At 36.8% G+C, this 22,057-nt stretch overlaps 1 protein-coding gene across 7 annotated transcripts in view; it reads right to left on the bottom strand.

Moving 5' to 3' along the window:
* The window catches only part of LOC126917452 (collagen alpha-1(XVIII) chain), a 343,182-nt gene that overhangs the window by 65,957 nt on the left and 255,168 nt on the right, over window positions 1-22,057 (bottom strand). For 6 of the 7 annotated variants that reach the window (XM_050724316.1, XM_050724318.1, XM_050724319.1 and 3 more), the window contains exon 6: window positions 347-418. The exons of the other annotated variant lie outside the window; for it this stretch is intronic. In XM_050724316.1, the coding sequence (XP_050580273.1) occupies window positions 347-418 (72 nt within the window). The remainder of the gene's footprint in view (window positions 1-346; window positions 419-22,057) is intronic. 7 annotated transcript variants of the gene reach the window in all.

Genomic DNA, 22,057 nt, shown 5'->3' with positions numbered 1-22,057 from the left:
GGAATTAAAGATCGAAGAAAGTTCAGAGAAGACTGAGTCTATATCCAATATTAAAAAATTACAAATGAAACCTGAACAAATGAAATTGGAAAAACGTAAAAGGAGGCATGAGGAAGCAAATATTAATGAATGAAATAGAGGAAAGAACATTCCCGTGTAAAGTTCATAATTCTAACGGAACGAAAGATTTCTTTAATTTGTCATCGACGAATTTCTTTCTCAGACCTCCAAAAGTTATACAGATATTTCTAACTAAACATAGACACAATCCAAAATTCTACCGTACGTTAACAATAAAGAAACAGAATTCAACTATCGATATTATTAAAATTGCATGTGTACTCACGTTGAAGTCGGCCGTGCATCTTACCAAATCCGCTGGATGTCCGGAATAGAGCTTCAAGGATTGCAGTAGACCCTTTAAATAAACAATCAGGAAATAGTAGACGATTGCACGGCACACATGATTCGCCATGTCTCTTTTCGAATCTCGTCCGCTCCTCCTTCTCGCTGTTCGCGACGAAACGCTATGGTCACAGTTCTCGACGATTACACTTTTCAACGCAAAAGTCACTTCTTTTAAATAAACACGAAAAATCGACCCCAGTTTTTTGACAACTTTATATCTTATCTAGACGTTTTCGACATAAAACAACAGAGTACTTTGCTCTGTAAAACGTCAATAATTCACGAGGTTTAAATAAGTATCGCCTTTCCTGTCGGAATAATCTTGCCGTTTATTTATAAAGCGTTGGTAATTGTAAAATCAGAAAGTCAAATTACTGCACTTTTTCGAGGATAAATCATGCCTCGAATATAATAATAGAGTATGTGACAAATTTTGTTAAAAAAAAAGTTGTACACAGCTAGTATTAAAAAAGTTGTACATAAAAAATTGCAAATTATATATATTCTTACGTATTCTTGTATATCTCTGTATATTCTAAAAGAAAGAAAAAAACAATCAATGTTCTCTTTATAATAAACGATAAATAATCGGCCACGCCTCGTAGACGAAACATCAATTTCTAAGATTAACATTTCCTAAACAAGAAACGTTGGAAAATTTCATTGTGGAGAGAAGAAACTTTCCAAGTTTTGGCTTATTTCTACGTAAGAAGCTGCTTGCTCGCTCGGTTTTAACGTTAATCGATCGTCGCCGATGCACGTCACCTGACAGAAACATCCTGGAAACCCTGAACGACAACGGAATCCACTTCTGCCCGCCCCTGTTGGATAATACGCTTATCAATCGCGCGAATTGAATTCACGAGGTAGCTATTTATGAGCTGCCGGAACGGGTAATCGCGAGAAAATGCACAATATTTTTACGATGACGAATTCGGTCGCGTGATTCGGATTCATCGGTGGGATAAATTCCGGTGCCGCGTGTTTCACGATTTATTTCGCGACAAATCTGGATTATGCATCGCGACCGCTCGCTCGCCATCGCGTCGACGTTTACATCAGGATGAAAGCTCTTCTACGTGGATCCACAAATAATTTTTTGTCGCCGATAAACTTGCGCTTTCTCGCGTTCTGTATAAATCGCGCGGCGTGAAAGCAGTAAATTAACTGTCGGTTCGACAGTGGTGGATCGGTTCCAAAGGAATAACTCCACTCGCCACGAAGTGGAGCATTTGGTCCAGAAAACTGTTACAACATTATCGTCTCTGTCTTAATAAATTTAAACTTGCTCACGGATGAAAACCACAAGCGATAAATATTATATAAGCGAATAACCATTTCCTCTGTCGTCTTTTATGGCAGAGTCATTTAAACGTTGTCAATCAATTTTATATGAGAATCGTTCTTTTCGAGATTTCGTCACGTTCTTCAACATTGAAAAATGTATATTGCTTATTTATAAAATAAAACGCGACACGGACGTTCGTAAATAAAATAAATATTTTCTGAAACATTATTTGTGCCGCCAGGATATCGGACGGTCGCGCTAAAAAAAGTTTGCAAATTTCATTGACCTTTGAAAAAAGACAATTTTAGGAATAAACAAAAATGTAAAACGATGCCTTCTTTGTTTTAAAATGTTTGAAAGTTTAAAATGTTTGGCCAGCTTTATAAGCCGAATACTCCACTGTGCGATGTGAAAAAACAAGCTCGTGTGCCAAAAATGATGGAAAAACGCGTGAACGGATACAGTTTCGATTCGAGATGCGTGAACGAGTACCAACTTAAAAAAGGAAAAATTGGGGAAAATGATTTTTGCGCACGCTCGACGTATAAATCCGCGCGATTTATCCATCAGCTTTTCAACGGAACACGACAATCTTGTTCGGATTGTAATTAACCGGGAACCCGGTGGATCGACTAACAATTTAGACTCCTGGAAAATATCCACGAGCAACTTTTGCAAAGCATGTCCGTGTCCCGGCCGATTCGGTTCCCTTTTTTTCTTTCTCCTTTTTTGTTTTGGCTTGAAACTTTGATTGAAAGTTTCGCATCGACGAGAACGCGCAGCTTTTCCCTCTCGATCGTGAAAGCGATCGAATAAATTCGTGTAAGAGTTATTCTATCGCGTTTTTCTTCCACTGTCTACCTTTTCGGGGCTTTTGGTTTTTTCGAAGAAAAATATACGGGATGGGTACACGAAACGTTCGTTGGTTGTAAAGGATCACTTTTATGGGTCTCATTTTGACTTTTGATATTTGAGACGATACTATTTCGTCCGTTTTCCGTGTATATTCGTCGCAAAAAAAGGTACGGTTTAATACTTTCCTTTCTCTAAAAATGTTAAAATTACATATAGAATTATTCCATCGGTTCATTTTACGTTACGTTACATTTTATTATTAGTATTAGAATGTTTTTTCGTTTACTCTTTCGTTCAACGAATAAATTAAATCCTAAATTAAAACCTTAAATCTTGCGTACAACTAATTTTCCAACGTGAATTTCTCTTCACGTACGTAGCTAAAAGTGGTGTTTCCTGTTGCTAAATCCGATTTTCATCCGAACGAGTTACAAAATATTCTTTTAATCGCCGATGTGAGATAGAAATGTCGAAAGTGCACGATATTAGCTGTTCCAGCTACCTAAACAAGGTGGAGTTCTAACATCCAACCAGGTAACATTCCATCTTCGTCAATGTCCTCCCGTATCCTATAATTTTATCATTTTGTTATTCCCATCACATATTTTACCAATATCTCTCCAATTTTTCCTATTGAAACTACTAACTAAATCAACAAGACTCTCTCTCTCTCTCTCTCTACGAAAGCAGAAACACCAATCTAAACTTCCTCTCTGAATCAACCCTCAAGACCATCGCGTAAATATCGCGCAGATACGTAACAAACTTCCACAACGCGCAATTGTCACAGAGTCACGGAATACCATAGAACAGCGAAGGATAGGGGAAAAAAAAACGAGAATCCACGATTTATCCACGGTCGACAAACGAATTCAGCGCGTTTTATCCGCGAAAAAAGAAAGCGACGCGGTGGAACGTCGCATCGATCATTCGGAAAGCGTTCGCGAGGATCGATCGATCTTCCCAAATGGTCCGCGGTAACGCGCGCGTTACGACGCGAGTTTTTACACCCTCCTCTCGGTACGTACAAGGTTTTTTTCCAGGTTAGTCGTCGCGCGGCTGCTACATCGTGGATTTTTTCAGTCGGAAAAATCCTCCTCCTCCGTACTCTTCTACCCTCCTCGCTCGCCCAAGTGGATTTGCCCAGGTAAAAAGTCGTTTTCGCGTCGCGCTACGCTGCTGGAAACGCTCGATCGCGGTTTCCTCGACGCCGATTAAACCGGCCACAGGATGCAAGTTCGCGCGCGCGTTAAACGCGACTTAAAACTGTGATCGCGCGGTCCGCGAAATTTAATGCCGGACTTAGGAGATTAGCCGGCTTGGTAATTTTTAAAATACCAACGCCGCCGGCTGTTAACCCGTTCTGGTTCGAATTAATTCTCCTCGAAATGAATTTTCCCGCGACCCTCCTGCTGGTTGCGCGCCGCGTGAAATGTTTCGCCGTCGGCCGTGAACGCGCTGAATTTTTGTTCCTTTTCTTCCGGTTTCGTTTCGTCTAATTTCTGTTGCAGCGATTATGAGAAGGGTTCATGACAGCGAAACGTGCTGATGTTGTGAAGGGAATTGGTGGTTTGTTATAGCAGATTTTTTGCTTTCTTTGTTATGGTAATGATGAAATGAAGGCGTTGTGGAAAGAAATTCTTTCAGAGGTTTCAAATGGAGGTACCGAGAGGGGATGATTATAGCGTTTGGGTGGTATGATGTGGTCGGTTTAGACGTCGATAATTCGCGGTTACGGTGAGATTGCTGAAATATATGTGTTATATACTAAGTAGGAATTTTTATGACGAATTTCGTTGCTTTCAATGTCTCTATCGCTTCTCGAGATACGAAAGAACTTTATTAATTAAAGCTGCGCGGTTCGGAGGCTGTCCTAGCTTGTTAGCAACAATTCTTTCCCTTCGTTGGAAATAAATTATGTAGCTTCTGAAATCAAATTAGACAACGAAATAATCCAAAGAAAAATAATCTGCTTTTTCAAACAAATCAACGCACCATTGTTGAAAATGTGAGTAAATAAAATTATATATCGTTCAAACGACCATTCTTCAAATGTTTTCTTCAAATAATATCCAAACTCCTATTACACACACTGTTCGCAACAACACCGTTCAATCTTCTAAAGCTCGCGCCGATATAACGATCGAACGAAATCTAATCCGTCGATCGAAAACTCTGTCAGAATATCAGAAGTTTCATTAACAGGACGATCGAATCAAAACTGGATTTACGTAAAAATCGCAAAGCACCGTACAGATAAAATGCGAAACCACTTCTCCAACTAAATATTTCATCGTGTGAAATATCGTCGTTGAAAATCGATGTTCTCACCGAGGCAAGAGACAATGGTTCCGCGATTCTGTCGATGAACACGCGTGGCGGGAACCGCGAGCGATTCTAGCGGAAACGTTTCGGTGAAAAATCGCGAGCGAAAGTTTCGACGGTCGAGCAGCGAGGTAGCGGACTAATCGGACGGAAAACGGGCACTTCCGGTCGCGTCCCGACCGATCGTTTCGTTCGAGATGAACGCGGATGACTGTTCTACCACGCTAGACGCCACGAGACTCACCGGCGAAGAATCAGAGAGAGGGGAGAAGTGGTTCTTCCGTCTGGTCCCGTAGCCGTAGCTCGTTTTACGCTTCACGATTTTTGTCCGCAGAAAGGAAGCATCAACAAACAACGCGTGCCACGGATGAGGCAACGGATGATTTATAAAGGAAGAATTACGTGCTGCTTTAGTTACTTTCATGCGAAATTCCGTTGTTTAGAGAATCTGCAAATTTTACCGCGTACACTCCCTTTGAGAAAATTATATGGAAGATTCAGAAGCCAGCCAGTACGAGTTTCATTTCATTAAGAATTCCGTTATACCGTGTAAATGCCATTTCAATGGATTTAGTCTAACGGGTCTAATTTATCTGGGACAGTTTACAATTTGGTCATTGTTATTAAATGTGCGTAAGTGAGAAAAAGTATTTTGCAACTTCGATTAGGGAAAAGGGAGATGAATAAAGAACATTTTAACGGTAGATGGAAAGACTGACGAATTGTAATTATATCGTGATAATGTGAAATACTTCCATTTGGTAAAACATTATCGAAAATTGCAATAGTGTGCGTAAATTGATTTGATACTGTAACATTACCGTTCTAATATTTGATAGTTTCCAGGCGATTTCGATGACTAATTTGCAGAAATTTGATATTTTAATTGCTCGGTACAACACGTTAAATACTATGTGCGTATCGTGTTAAATATTATGCGTGTATCGTATTAAAATTGTTCGATATCAACATTTCACGTAATAATTTTGAATTGTAAGTTAGATTAATATTTGTGTAACCTTTTCCCAGAATGTAGCGATACAACGTCGAAAGAATCATTTCCATTTCTATAATCAACTGTCAGTTGTCTGAAAAATGTCATCGTTTCGTCGAATGTTCCATAATATATTTCCTAATATTTAATTGGTGCAAACTTGTTCTATTTCCTAGAATCTGTTCAATGGTTCAAGTCAAGCTCATTGACTAAAAACTATCACCACTATTTATACATACAAATACACGCATAATGTATTGTTTAGATTCCATGGATTCCCGTCCTAGATTTATCAGTCCTGCAGCAAATGTCAATTTTATTTATTCGCGAGTGTTAAACGTTTATGGAATCCGCTATGTAAACGAATAAATAAATAGGAAAAAATTGTCTCTTTCGACGTTGTAAATATCACAACGACCAAAAAACTTTTTATATTTCGTTTCCCAATTTCGATCGGAAGCCGATAGCGAGCCGTGTTTGCGCAGCCATATATTTAGCAGCATTAAATCACTCGTGACCCGTATCAATTAAAGATTAGTGATATATGTAGTTGTGTTTCGTTCCGCCGCTACGTTTCGTTCTAGCGCTTCATTCCGTTCTATTCGCGTTCCGTCTTCGAGCGTTTTGGATACAATGAACTTACACTACACCCTACTCGAAACATTTATTCTCAACTACGATAAAGGAAGTTTGACGCGATGTTTATTCTTAACCAGACGTTCCAGCAAGAATATGCAAACTTACTATTGATTCTGAATTTAATTTACTTGTTCTACTCGGGCCGTGTTCGATTCATTTGCATTTAAATGGAGCAAGCGACAACACACGCTTATGCGGCGAGCCTTTTTTTAAAACGAGATTCCTTGGCTTATGATCGAAGCGTAAATAGGCGCTAATACGTAATCCATACGCTTCTTTTAAACGCTTCTACGTTCTCCTTTTTACCATTGTTTTATCATTTTTTATGTACTATCTTCGATCAGCTTCCAGTATATAAAAGCGAATAAAAGCGCAACTTGTTTGGGTTAGCAAATATATCAATAGGGATAGAAGACTATTAATTATCAATTATTCAGTGTAGTAATGTCAACTTAATATGCGCGTATAAAACTTGTTAACTTGAATCGTGTTTCGCTTATTGGGCTGCATTTATCGAGAATGAAATATCTACATTTAATGTAACGCGTAATTGACCGAACAACATTATCTCAAATGGTATTTACGAGAAAACAGAAAATAAATCATCCTTATCTGCGGCATGTTACGCGTGAAAATATTAACATATCAAAATTTCGACGACGATTTAGTGCCTCATGAATATGCAAAATGTGACAATAATAATCTTTTTCAGATCTTGTTCCTTGTACTACAATCGACTACTATGGACACGAATAGCTACATAAAATACGTGTATAAGTTCGCGTAAATGTTTGCTCGTCGTTTCGCGACCACAGAAATATACAAAAATTAATTGCCAGCATCTTTTTCGTAAAAGGTAGATTTCGTACAAAAAATAGTTGAGAGGAAAGTTATAATAATTAATTAGTAAAGAAATTGTAGTAGGAAAAAAAGGAAGAAAAAACAGCATGCTCTGAATACCTAACCGAGTTTCTCTAATCCTTTTTCCCTGCAATTTAGCATCGCGATTCAACCCCCTTCCGTCTACAATTACTTCCTCGTTGCGCGTGTTTCTCGGCGCATCGCGGTCGTGAGTCGCCTCTTAAAAGCCAAGTCGCGATTATTTCATTCCGACGAAGAGTTAACCAAGAACAGCGAGACGTCCGGCAAATTTTAATCCCCACGGGTCCGCTGGCGCAAAAACGAAAGGCGGATCGTCGGAATACGCTTAATTTTCCGGATTTATTAGAGCGTGATAAGAAATCGAGTTAACGCTTTTCTAAGCGGCTCGCGGGCTTCCGAGGGGGATTAAATATTTGGTAGAATTTTCGGCGTCCGCCTTCTGCGTCCTGTTCGTCACGTTTTATATATAGAAGCAACCGCAAACGCCCACTTCAAAGATGAACAGAAGCGCCACTAGCTCGCCCATCCTATTCAGGCGTCTGCATCATTTTACAAGTTTACATTTCAATTTATTGGCCGTGTCTACAAAAATTTATCTCTGGTTTGCAAATTTCTCATCTTTCTCGGTCTTCGATATTTTTTTTCTTCTTTTCTAGTAAAGAATTTCCGCGAAAAAATATTCTTTCTCGGCACGGATCTTCTTGCAAGGATCTTCTCAAGGATATTATTATTTCTTACATTATGAAAAAGATGTGTTTAGGAAGGTGACGGAAGTAGACATTTTATGTATGTATGTATACGTGAGTTTGAGGTTTCAGAATTGTTTAATGTCGTAAAACAGGTAGTAATCCAAATTGTGCGATGTTGAAAGTTGTTGTTAGTAGCCATTGTTAGTACTCATTGTTAGCACGTATTGATAAATTAACAGTTCAGAAGTCACATTGATCAACTGTATAGATTGGAAAGTGGAAAAAAGAATCGTGTTACAAACACACTGTTCTCTAAACTTACTTTTCAACTTGCTACTATTTATACAATTTTCCTGGAATAATCTTACGAAAGTAATCCATTTGCTTCTGGAAGATCGAATATTCATCGTGTAGTTGTTTAAAGAAATTGAAGGATTAATAAAAAGCGGTGTTTATCAATCTGATCTCTGAGAGGCTCAGGTTATTTCCAAGTTACGATTTCGTATGTTACAATTTATATAATTTAGTTTGCATTTAAATTCGATTGCAAGTATTTCGTACTCTTCGTTTATATTTTTTGCGATGAAAAGGTACTTCGGTTATCGACAAGTTTCCTCTATTTAGAGCAAAAGGCAATTTTGCATTTTCACGTGTATTCATGTTAACTGTAGCATAAAAATTGCAAGCGTCAAACGATGGAGAAAATTAAAATATTAACATATATTGGATCGCTATTTGGCAAACATTCATATTCCGCTGCTTCCCTTGTAAAATATTTATTCCGGCTACTGTAAAATTATGGCCTTTATCGAACAATATAAAATTCTCATACACATATTAAAATTGTTGAAATTACTTTCGTTGCGATTTGAATATAGCCAATTAAGCATATATCTTTACTTTCTAATTATTTGTTTGCTTTAAATGCATCATATAATCCTCTGAAGCAAATTATCATAAAATAAATAAAATACGTCACGAAACGATATATTTTAATCAACAGTAAGCAACTTCATCTTCCAAACATTTTCTATTTCAGAACGATATTTGAAACGATTAGATTTCGACGGTATCTACTTAAGATAAAGTACACACGATCTTTCTGCTACAACTGGCGAAGTTCAGCGTTACTTTTTTCATGATTAATCTCTTATCGTGAAAGAAACACTCTACAGATGAAACTTTTACTCCAAAATTGAAAGTTACCCTCTTACGATCTAGAGCTTAAAACAAGTAACATATTCCCTTTCATCGTTCGTCTTTTCCATATTCGCCAACGTCCCATCATAGATCAAAGCAATAAACGTCGTAATTTTGCCTTCTACGATTTAAAAAATATTAACTATACCCGTTTCCCTCATCAACAATCTTCCTTAATTTCGAATTTATACACAAGATTCGAGTCGTCAAACTGAAATGCTATTCGCTTTTAGTAATTTTTTATCAATTTCGTAAAGCTAGAAGCATCTAGTTTAAAAAATACTAATCGGGGCAGATTCTTTTGCACGAGCGGCAAGAGGATAACCGTAACGCGAAAGGACGCGACAAAATATCGCAACCAGCTCATACAGAAGCGTATCGCGGTTCTCGATTTGCGAACATTTGTTCGCCACTCGTAAATGTATAATTCGCGAGTAAACGAAACCGCGGCTTTTAATGGATTCCCATTGTTCTGGCCGCGTTCGAGCGCAAACAATGCTCGGCCATTTTCAGTTCTGGCCTTGCTGCCCGTACTTCTATCGCGATCGAAAATTCGCGCCATTCTCAATCACCAGTTTCGATATTCGGCCACTTTTGCCCTGTATACAGTTTGTTGAAATGATGTCCGTTTAAATCTGGTTCGATTTGCGCTTCTATGCTATGCGATCATCGAGACCGATTCAATTCGCCAATTTTGTTATCGAACGCGCTCCGGCTAATTTCCTCGTGAAACGCATTGTAAACGGGACTGCTTCAAAGGGATCTGGGTCAACGCACATAAGTATTTGCATACGTATATTTGCATATATTTAGAGGCCACTGTGACGTGTATTTTTGCCATCGTAGGTACACACCATCTCTGGTAAGTGTCCCGTCATTTTGCTCGATTTCCAGTAACGATATACGAATGAAATTTATCAAAATGTATAAACTAATGAATCGATGACTAGGAAATCTCATTACTAATTTTAAAAGAAGGTCTTTCTCCTCAGATCAATAGCTTAAAAATTAAACGGTATAAGGATAAGGAGCTTGTTGATCGATAGAACCGTTGCATGACGTGATTTGTTGATAGACGTTGATAGACGTTAATTTCGATGTTTTACATGTATATCACCATTTAAAAGTCAATTCTTTCATATTAATCTGTACTCTATCGTATCATAGTAACAGTAAAAGGCAAAATTATTGTAGTTTTTTTGTTTATAATTGTATGATAAAATGACATATATTGGCAGATATAAACAAGTGTCCAAAGATTTTTCAATGATAAGATACGTGGGTCGACGAACGAAGATAATAAACTAATGAATCGATGATTAGGAAATCTCATTACTAATTTTAAAAGAAGGTCTTTCTCCTCAGATCAATAGCTTAAAAATTGAACGGTATAAGGATAAGGAGCTTGTTGATCGATAGAACCGTTGCATGACGTGATTTGTTAATTATAGATGTTAATTTCGTTGTTTTACATGTATATCACCTTTTAAAAGTCAATTCTTTCATATTAATCTGTACTCTATCGTATCATAGTAACAGTAAAAGGCAAAATTATTGTAGTTTTTTTGTTTATAATTGTATAATAAAATGACATATATTGGCAGATATAAACAAATGTCCAAAGACTTTTCAATGATAAGATACGTGGGTCGACGAACGAAGGTATACACGATGGAGAAATTTTCGAAAACGATGGAAATAAAGCTACGAAACTACGAACGTCGCTTATTTTGTTGAGCTTCCAACGTCTAGACTCTAACAAGTTAAGTTTGAACTTTGGATTTAAAGTTTTGAAGTAAACTCGAAACTTAACGGTCTGCTTTGGATTTAACTTTAAACTTGAAACTTTACGAGGAGGAGTTTTAATTGATGTGAAAATAATTTGGCGACGGTGATAGATGCGAGTATGTTTCTAAGGATTTAATACCTTCCACCCTCTACAAATTTCTATGATACGATCAATTAGAAACTCTAGTACGACTTTACGGCATAATTTTTTGAAACCGGAGATTTCCCTTTGAAAAGAAAAATATTATAAACGGTATGCAGTAAGTTCTCCTTCTTTAACTTTCCTATCGATGAAGATTATTATTAAAAAGTAATTTTCATGCTATTAATGTCAACGTCCTTTAGGTTACCTTCTTTATCGCGAGAACATCTCCTAAGTTAGAGGAAAATACGAAAGAATCATTTTTAAAGTGCTCGATTTCTCGTTTCCATTTTATACCTGAGATATCTTTAAGATATTTTTCGTAAAAAATGGCAGGCTTCTGCGTTCTTTTAAGAGCGTACTATATTGGGATCTAAAAATTCGAAGGTGATATCGAGGTTTAAAGGAATTCGATGTTTAGTAATGAAATTTTAAATCTGTCGATGCCTCGCGTGTTTATATTCCGACATTCGCAGTTGAATTTTTCTATCCCATTTTTTTATTTGGCGACGAGTTCTCGTATGCATAGTTAAGTATTTTAATCACGTATTGTGGACACGTTTGGCATATTTTAATAAGCGGAATTCACTAGAGAGAAACGTACCGTATTACATTTAATAAGGTGATAATGAGATGACATGTTTTGAAATGGCTAAAATATGTAAATGAAATTTTCTTGCAGAAACACGGTCGTTTGGACCTTGCAACTAATAGGATTTTCTTATAGCGTTTATTAATTTACGAGGAAATTATTTTCTGAAATAAATCTGAAACTTTTTACGAGGTAACGAGCAAAGTAGCTGCAATTAAAATTTTATACAATAGGCCCTTCAACAAAGTAGCATTGAAATGTATCTATATATATGTATATATATCCACAATCGCATTACTTTGGTTTCAACCTTTGACTTAAGATCTCAAGATCTTTCTTCTAGTAATAATTTTCCTTTCAGCAAAGGGATCTTGAATTTCTCGAATGAAAATTTTAAAGATAGAATGTAATAATAATACCTACAAAATAAGATTGCTATTTGTTATATAAGATAAAACTACATTTGTTATAATAAATAATTGGAAGAATTATTTATTGTATTTATAGTATTTGTTATTGTACTTTACAGATTACTTGAACATGTTATCGATTAACTAAACGATAAATATCAATATTTGGTAAAACCAATGTTAAATTTTAGTACATTATATCTTTTTTTCAAGGACATTAGATATTTTTCTATTATCAATAGTCGATTAAGAAGAGGTGCGTTTCACAGATTAAAAAGAATTCCATCTCTTTTTATTTCATATAAATGCAGAAAATCTTTAATATTCTAAATGAATAGCATTATAAATTATCCTACTGATTAAATATCGAATTAAACTGAATGAAAAGAAACAACAATACGAGATCGAACAGTTGTTCGTATCTGCATATATATTTCCCAAATGTGAAAGAGAAGAAAATTATGTTTTACCTGATAATACTATGTTTCCATACAGTTAAACATCATCGGGTTTAGGCATTTAGAACAGATTGATATAAAACATTAACCTGATTCATTCGGACAGCAGCGTGACAAGCCGTTCGCGAAATTTAACGAATTTCATCCTGTTGTATCGCGGGAATCGGTTTAACATCGGGAATAAAATTGTCATTTAATTCGGTGTTGTCGGTGTCATCGATTAATTCGTTTATAAATCGATGCGCCTGTCGAAACGCTGCGAAATGAACGAGATTTAATTGCGAAGTGGAGTCGAGTAAATTTTCACGATTAAAAGTACAACCCTCCCCCGTGTAATTGTAACACGTCGCTCCAATTTGTTTTTCACGTTTCCGTGAAACGATTCGTGTCGATCATCTGACCCTAACCACCGATTATTAGCCCGCTCATGAAACAGGCTAATTAGTCGTATATGTACGCAATTTGTTAGTCGTGTTTTCCATGCGTTCTTACAATTTGCAAATGGTTTTAATCGAATGTTCAGCATTAAACCATAAATGCGATCTTTGTTAACAGTAAATTTGAATAGTAAGTCGTTCGACTTTTAACAACGATATTTCTTTAATTTATGGTTCATTTTTGCTTGACATTAAAATTCACGACGAGTAAAGTACAAAACTTGTATAAAAAAAAAATTCAGAATGGAAGGTACATGAAAGATAAATTTGTGCCAAGCAAATATTTTCTATATGTCAAATGCGATCTCTTTGTCAGAGATTAATTCAACAATATTTTAATATCAGCATTGCATTATTTACAAAATGTTGAATACCGTTAAAGCTACGATATCTGCCTGGTAAAAAGCATGATCAATTATCGTTAGGATCAATAATTTTACAGTATAGCGTAGTAAAAAAACAAAGATATCCGGTGGAAATATTTTTAAGCAAGTACGCGTTACGATATATCAAAAGCTTTTTCTGTTAATGTTTTCGTCCTATCAGACATCTGTTTTCTGTTCTTCCGGCGCTCTCTTTTTTCTGAATTTCGAGCGATTTAACTCTTTTACAGCTGATACAGCCAGCATCTGTAATAATTGGTCGTAATTTATATATTTAAGAAATTCCTTAGACTGTGCGTTCTTCCTTTTTAATCATACTTAATTATATCTATAATTCAATCACGTCTTTAATTATTGTTCTTACTTTAAATTCGCTTAATTCAATATAGTGTTTTAATAACAGTAATTTAGATTGAAATTCGGACAAGAGTTTATTCGAGTGCCTTAATTAATTTCCCCATTTATTGGATTTTTTAAAAATAATTCTAACATTCGAAATAATTCGGAGAGCGACCTAGATTCTGATGAATTTCTCAATATTTCATATCAAAATGCGGCTTTTATTTTATTTAAAAAGCAGGGAAAATTAAATTTAAGCGTAGTCGTTTCTCAGTTTTATCCGGCGCTTTCACCGCCGAATAAAATATACCTAACGATCGCGCGTAGAGAAAAGGAACATTTGGCAAATTCCCTGCTCGAAGGAATAATAAAGAAGGTCGCTGGTAAATATCGTAGGTTTTCCCTATCATTTGAATTGTAAAAGCTAATAATTGTCGTATGTACAAGAATTACTTGGTACGTTATATAAAATAATAGAATAGAATAAAGTTCAGCATTGGCATATTTAGACGAAGTGCTTTTTACATAAAGTAATACACGTGTAATTTCATTATCTATTAATTATTTATCCACGTAAAAAAATCGAACATTCAAAGAGACAAGAAGGACCACATTTTCTTCAATCACACTCAACCATCTATCTTATTCCATTCACACAGGTCCTTCACAAACGATCGTTTCACCACAGCCCCTCGGCAACAAAGCAATCGAGTAACATTCAATCGAACACCTCGAATCCAAACGCGCTCTAAAGAACAATTAAAACCGAATCGAGCGAACAATCTCTTCGCGATCATCGCCGTTCGCTCGATGGATCGTGGAGATCGAATCAAAGAGGGTTTCGTGAGACTAATCGCTCGTGAGCGCGCCCTGAGAGGGTTGAGAAGTTGAACGTGACCCTCGTCTCCGCCACTTTCCACTTCCATTTTTCAATTTTTCTTCCCTTTCCTTCGCTCGCCTCGTCCACATATTTATTTCTACGCACAGCTCGCAAAAGTATTTCGACGATTATCAGAGAACGCATTTATCTGTATAAGCACTGTGTGTGTGTGTCATATAAAACATTTCGAAATTCCATTGGCAAGCAAAAAAACAAAACTGTCACGATTACATTATTGTTGGTCAAGTTTCAAACCTGTCTAAAAACATAAAAGTTACTGTAAACATATCATGTAATACATTTTTATACAGGATATTCCGGGGAGATGGAACAAGCCATAAATCCGAAACGATAAAAGATAGAAAAGAATTTCATCAACGATGCACGATTTGATGTGTCTCGGATGTGTCCATTTTGTAAACGCTAGTGTTTTACAGCTTCAAACGTAATACGTTTTCTCATAGATCCCAGTTGCGTGTCACATCCTCCATAATATATTTTATATATTACACGCGATATATGCATCTTCAGATTGGTTTTAAATTTAATCAATAGAAACACGCCACTCTTACTTTGTAACAACGCTAATGAAATTCCAAAATGTTCCCTACAACGCTCGTGTAATATATGTATTCGCGGTTCGATGTCTACGAGTTCGAATACTTCCTTGTTGCTGGCAAAAATTGTTGTTCCTCCGACAACGTCGTCACACAGAAACAAAGCAACAGGCGCGGCTATCTTAACCTGATTCCAACGAGCTACGATAGGGACAAAACCTTCTCCGCCACGTAACGCAGGTTTATACGTTGCGCTATAGGAATGGCTGCGATAATATTGTCGTTACGATGAACAGTCGCAACACGCAGAGTGGAGGCTGCGTTTGACAAGGGGTACTACGCGGATTATTATTGACCACGAACGCATAATAAGCTTCGGCGAGCTTATTTCGCGCACCGTAAGGCTACGCACGCCCGGTCAACCGGGGATAACTATCTCGATCGGATCGATATCTTGTACAAAGAGAGAGCCTGTGCATTCGATAGCGCGTACGAACCAGGTGAATTCGCGATTGCTCGATCGGAACGTGCCGCGGTGGAGGTGGTGAACGATAGCAAGAAGCGGAGAATAATGGGGGAATTGCATGGTTCGAAGATCCCGAATCGGTGATCGTTAGTGGTTGGTCGGAAGATGCGAGTTTTGCTGCGTTATGATGCGTGCACTGGGAAACAATTCGACCTAGATGCGTATAGCGATCGACGAAAGTGTTTGAATATCTATTACGAATAGACCGCGACTTTTTGTGCATCTATAAGGAATTCGAAGATGCAGAAATGCACAGAATGCACAAAATATGCAAAACTGTATGAGATATCATGATATCGTAATATCATAGTATGGAGTATTTATTTGAACTTCTGCCTGGCTTCCATTTTCTAAATTATATTCATAAAAATTATGAATTCGCATAAATACTCGCACTCTAATTATGGAAATCTTTCAGGAATACATTATGTGTTTTGTGAGAGACATTTCGGTAACACGTTGGTAAAGTTTGAAATAAATATGCTGATGTGCGTAGGAATTGCGACGTATTTGGCAATGAGTTCCTTGGAGAAATTTTTAGACCTCTGCAGTATTCGATATGTTGTCAGCAAGAGAATGTTTTGTAAAGAACATTTTTTATTGATTTTTCATTGAAATATAAGGATTTCTTTCTTTTTGGGAAACTGTAACTATTTTTATTGGTCAACGTTAAATTGTTCATTTTAATTGATGCATCTAATGTCCAAGTGCGAGCGATATTTTGTACAAAATTTATAGTAAACAATTCTCCTGGAATGTTATAAAATATTTGTTATTTTTGTAGTTATTTTTTGAACAAGTTGATATATTATACAAGACCCTTTTGCTATTAAACCAAATAATTGAAATATGTTTCTAAAATATCAAACGTACACGAGTGTACATGCGTACATCCGTTTGATTAAAAATAACCTCCATTTAGAAACCACGTGCAGTACTATAAAAATACAAATTCATTTTTACGATTCCCAAACGGGAGCCGTGGTAGTAAATGGGTTGAAACAAAAACTGAAAGGTATAGACACAGGGTCCGTACATCTTTATCTGTCCGCCATACTTCTCTTCTCCTATAAAATCCACTCTCATCCTAACAATCTTTACAAACACAAACAAACTTTCCTCTTTAAAATCTTTGAAAAATTCGCAATACACGCATAACAGACATTCGTGTACTATCCGTACGGATAAACATTTTGATGTATTTTAGCTTCCTCTAAACATCGAGTATCCTAAAATCGAAATTCTCCTTTTACATTTTTCCGTAAAAAAATTACACCGCCTATTTTTAAGCATTCATTCAGTAGAAATACTTAATCTTTCCCGACCCATCTTCGTTGCACTCTATTTTTCTTAATTTTAACTTTATTCTATATTTAGCCTCAACGAAATATTTTATCAAATTTTTAAGCGAGAGAATCTCGTTCGATATTTTTGTAGCACCGCGCATGGTTTCTAAACGGTGATTTTTTAAATCGAACACAGATGTGTGTTCGATATTTCGAGAACATCTCATATCTCAATTCTTCGTCTTCGATAAAGCAAAAACGGAGAACTGTCACAGGGCATATAGCGAAACGTGGTTGAAGCTGCTTAAGGTTTAGGCTGCCGCATATTTTACGTATAGTTTAATAGTGAAAGTCTGGTACGGTGCATTAAAATGGTTGAAAAATTCAATTAAAAACGAATAATAGCGCATAATAATGTTAAAAAGTTATATTTATTGCAATTAAACCTTTCTCTTATTTTTGTCATTTCTGTACATCGTTAGATCACCAAACCCAGTTTCCTTCACTTGGTCCATTCGATTTCACGCGATTCCTTAACGAGATCCGAGCGTCCAAAACGAAATAGTCCCGGAAGAAAGCGTTGCAAATGAACAAGCCCGCGCTGTCGGCTCTCGAACTATTCCGCGGGGGTGTTGACGGTAATTAAACGACGTTTAAAATTAGCGTCCGCGTAATCGTCGTCAACCAGTTAGTATGTAATTAGGGCAGAGGTAATCATAACGCAATTGCAATGTTTCCCGGTTTGCTATTTGCGTTCAGATTTCGTATCCCCTTACGACGTCGTCTAAGAAACGTTGAATCCCATGGGGAGGGGTTAAATGGACGGTAAAAGGTTAATGGCTCGTAACGTTTACCAGGTGTTTCGTTGCTTTCGCAGTACCATCCGTTTTTCCACCATACTGGAAACGCACCGACTGGCTTGGCAAGGCAGACCAGGCTGGTTTGGCCTGGTTGAAAATTCTTGGCCAAATAAAAGCTCTGGCCGCAACAGCGGGACGGAGAGTAAAAGGCTAGCTGCCCCTCTTTCTATAGAGTTCGAGAATCGTAACAACCTTCGTTTCGTTCGTTCAACTATTTTACTTCGTTGCTTCTGCACTTTGTTCTGCCATGGGAATTATCGTCCACCATCCTTTGCCATCTTCTTTCTTTTCTTCTCTCTCTTTTATTCGCCCCTCTACCTACTCGGAGGATAGATATCTTCTCCCTTTGTAACGTGAAACGGAGGATGGAACGCGACAGGAACTACCGGTAGCATTGTTGTCGATTGATAATTAGCGGGGAGCTGGTCTTTGGGGAAATTTACAATTAAAGTCTTCACAGTGGATGGGCTCGGAGACTGGGTGGGGAAGGAACAAAGTCTCTGATTAAGGGAAACTCTCTTTTCCGCTTGCCTCGTACGTCGAGTTCGCTTATTCCTATTTACCTGGAACAGCGCCATTCGAAGCATTTACGGACGCTCGCTCGAGTGTTCAATTTTAAATGACTCAAGATATTCCGTGGTAAGATCGATTTGTATCACGCGTAAAGTTTACTATAAACTTGTATCATTTTGATCTACGTTCACCTCTTGCTTTCCTTTCTTATTTAACATTTGAAACTTTAATCCAAGACACGTTTATTTTTGTTAGTTTTTCACCTCTTAGAAGGAAATTATCTGGCGTATAACTTTTTAACGAGATAGAATGAGAAGATGTTTTACGTAAATTTAATTAAGTTCGGCAACGATTATTCGCAAATAATTCCAGTTAACCTGCCATTACGGACTTTTGAAACAATCTAACGAAATTATATATTTGTACGTCTATAAGTTTCAGTCATTTGAGCAGTAGAAGGACTGCACAGTAGTCTTTAACTTTATCGTTATACTTATCGAAGGATATTTATAATTTTATTTTTTGCAAATTCTTCGTTAAGCTGTCACTCGAATTAGCGATCTTTCAATTATTTTATCGCGCCAAAGATCGAATGTTTCTACGTATAATAATTAAAGTAGCTACTAATATAAGTAAAGCTGCTAATTATCTGTTACTCATCCAGCGAGGAAAGTTTCTTTTACGATGTAACGATATGCAAGAATTTTATCTACGTTAGGTCATTAGATATCTTCTTCTTCTGCACTTCTCTAGCTAGTTAACGAGGTATCTGCATTTCTCTTTCTCAACAACTGCGATATTTATAAATGAAGAAACTCCGATTACGAAGTAAAAGAGATTCTATCAAGTTCGAGGATGAAATATCGTTCTATTACGAGCGTTCAATTTTATCTTCTCGAATTCCATTTAATCACGAGTGAAATTTCTACGATATATTTTTGATCGCATTAAAATATATCTATTACTGTTTTCTTTGCGTCTATTATTAAATCCATCTTTATCACAGTGCGATCCTAAATTATACAAAAATACGAGAAATAGGAGGAAACTAGAGAGAAGAACGAAAAATAAGAGCGCTTTAGTTCGACGGAATTTAGTAATTAAGATGGACACGAGATATTCTGGAAAAAGAAAGTCGATACACTTCGAATTTATCGTAAAAACCGATGAAATATCGGCGTTGGTGATTTCTACAATCGCGGCTGACAGCAGACATTTGTATTCGCCGTGATATCCGATATTCTTCGGCCGCAATCTTTTAAAACGAAGGAGTCGCGTTTACGGAAATCTGACGCAAGCCCCGCGAAAATCGTTAAAGATGGGAAATGTGGGAAAAGCAGGTAGGAAAGGAAGGAAGAGAAAATGCGAAAGTCAAGAGAGTGCAATCGCGCGGCAAATTAATATCTTTTCTCGGCGAAATTGCCCCGGCGGCGGCGGAATAACGAAATTGTAATTTCTGCGCGTGAAATTCGAGCGTAAATAACGATAAGAATGAAATCGCAGTAGCGTGGCGAATTTGAACGCGGGTATTATAGTAATTTGTACCTGTCCTTTTTCCATATAATAGCAATCGCGACACCCGTTACTGGATATTACCTTTTTATTTTCCTGATATCTTTATCGCGTGCAGTTATACAAGCGTGAAAGCTTAACGCGTTTTTCATCGCGATCCTAGACCCGATAAGCCTATATTTATTCTTGTTGCTCGACTTTTTGCAGAACTGATTAATGAATCGCACGGTAACCTATTCATTTTAGCTAACAAACTTTTATTTTTTAGTTCTTGTAATAACGGAGAAATCAAATTTACCATTTTCTTCTGAGATATCAGACTGTAGTAACTGTAAAGATTATATAAATACTATAATTGATAAATAACATTCCAGCTCTTTACGTGTCTCCCATATTTCGTCCATCGATCAGTCAGGTCTTTTTCTTAAGCTGTTACGTTTAATGTTCATTTAGCTGTATACATATTCGTTCGAACCCTCTGTTTGTACATCAAATGAAACGTTGTTTTGTTCAAAGATTTTCGGCTTATGTAATCTGTACTAGCTACATGTGAAATGACTATAAATTTTACATTTATATCTCTGATCGCTGTAAAGATATATGTGTATATATATATATGTGGTGTTGAAAAAAAACCTTGGTTAGCAACCGATCGAAACAGTGTCGTCTGTCCTTCGGCTGTTAGTTTACATAGGAGAAAAACCTATTGACTAAAGTCACCTAGTCCTTGCGGCAGGAAAACAGGACCGGATTAGGAAAAGGACAAAATAACGTTGATCGAGAAGTGAGAACGTTTTTATTGAGAGAGTCAGTGAGAGTTGCGGAGTTGCCTGAGTTGCTAGCGTTGTCGAGAGATCGAGTTGTTAGAGTTATAGAGTTGCGAGAGTGATTTGAGTAGAATAAGATTTTTGCGTTTAGTTCAAGTTGAACATTTATCGTTCTCTGTCCAATTAATATCTGTTATTTTTATTTATCTTAAATAAATAGTATTAGGAGAATTTTACAAATCTAAATTATCCTAATCCTATCCTTTCCGATACTACATATACATATATGTTGAAGTAACTATTTCAAGAAACACTCTACATCTTTATTTACGTACATCCGTGACCCGGAGACCGCTATTACGCAGAAAATAGAATTTAGTGAAACAAAAATATTCTAGACAAGTAGAGGTGCATATTATTGTGCCCTTGAATATAAATTATATTTTCGGTTACAAGGTCTAGGAACAAAGAAATTGATAAATAGATTTCTATTTATGTTCCTTGCAGCCTTTACCTAAAGCTATAAGGTTAACTTTTTTGGTAATGTCCTTTTGCTATAAATATACGAACGTGTCCCCTATCGATCCTATTGTATTGTAACACTATGAGAGTGAGGATCTGGATCAGCATAAACTTGTACATTATACTTATACCTTTGTTTATTTAAATACATTTTTCTATTACAAATTCATTCACTCGTTCTTCAATCGATCAACCTCAACAATATACAAACACGAATTTGCATAAATATTCATAACGTACCTATGTGAATTATATTTAACGTTACGTTGTTGTTTCCTACGATTTTCAACAACGAACAGAGTCATCGACAGTGAGACGCAGAACGATTCTTGCACACGAAATCGTGCAACTAGGTAGCTTTCGAACTACCTTTGACATACGAAACGAATCGATATCATTAAAAATTTTACAGGCAATTTCATTCGAGCTCTCAATTCTCTTACATGGAAGTTTCCTTTGCGAAACCACGACCCGTATCTATCGGATTTTCAGTAGCGAGACTTCCGATTCGAAGAACGCGGCCAAGGGACAGAACCGGATGTGTCGAGCCATCGGTCGCGAAATTATCGTCCATATCGAGATAAAGAGGCTAGATGAGTTTCCGACCAGTTCGTAGAACTTTAATTCGGTTCCGATCAATTCGATCGACGATCATTCATTTTCGATATAATCGTCGATCTTTCTTTTCCGCTTTTCCAATCGAGAGCGAACGATTCGCGATGGTTATTCGATGAGACGATCGTCTATTATTCGACGCGCTTTTTGCTCGTCTCGTCATTCGAGGACTTATCGCGTTAAACGGAAA

This window comes from Bombus affinis, chromosome 6 (genome assembly GCF_024516045.1).
Source record: "Bombus affinis isolate iyBomAffi1 chromosome 6, iyBomAffi1.2, whole genome shotgun sequence".
NCBI lineage: Eukaryota > Metazoa > Arthropoda > Insecta > Hymenoptera > Apidae > Bombus > Bombus affinis.
This window is presented reverse-complemented; position numbering and strand designations above follow the sequence as displayed.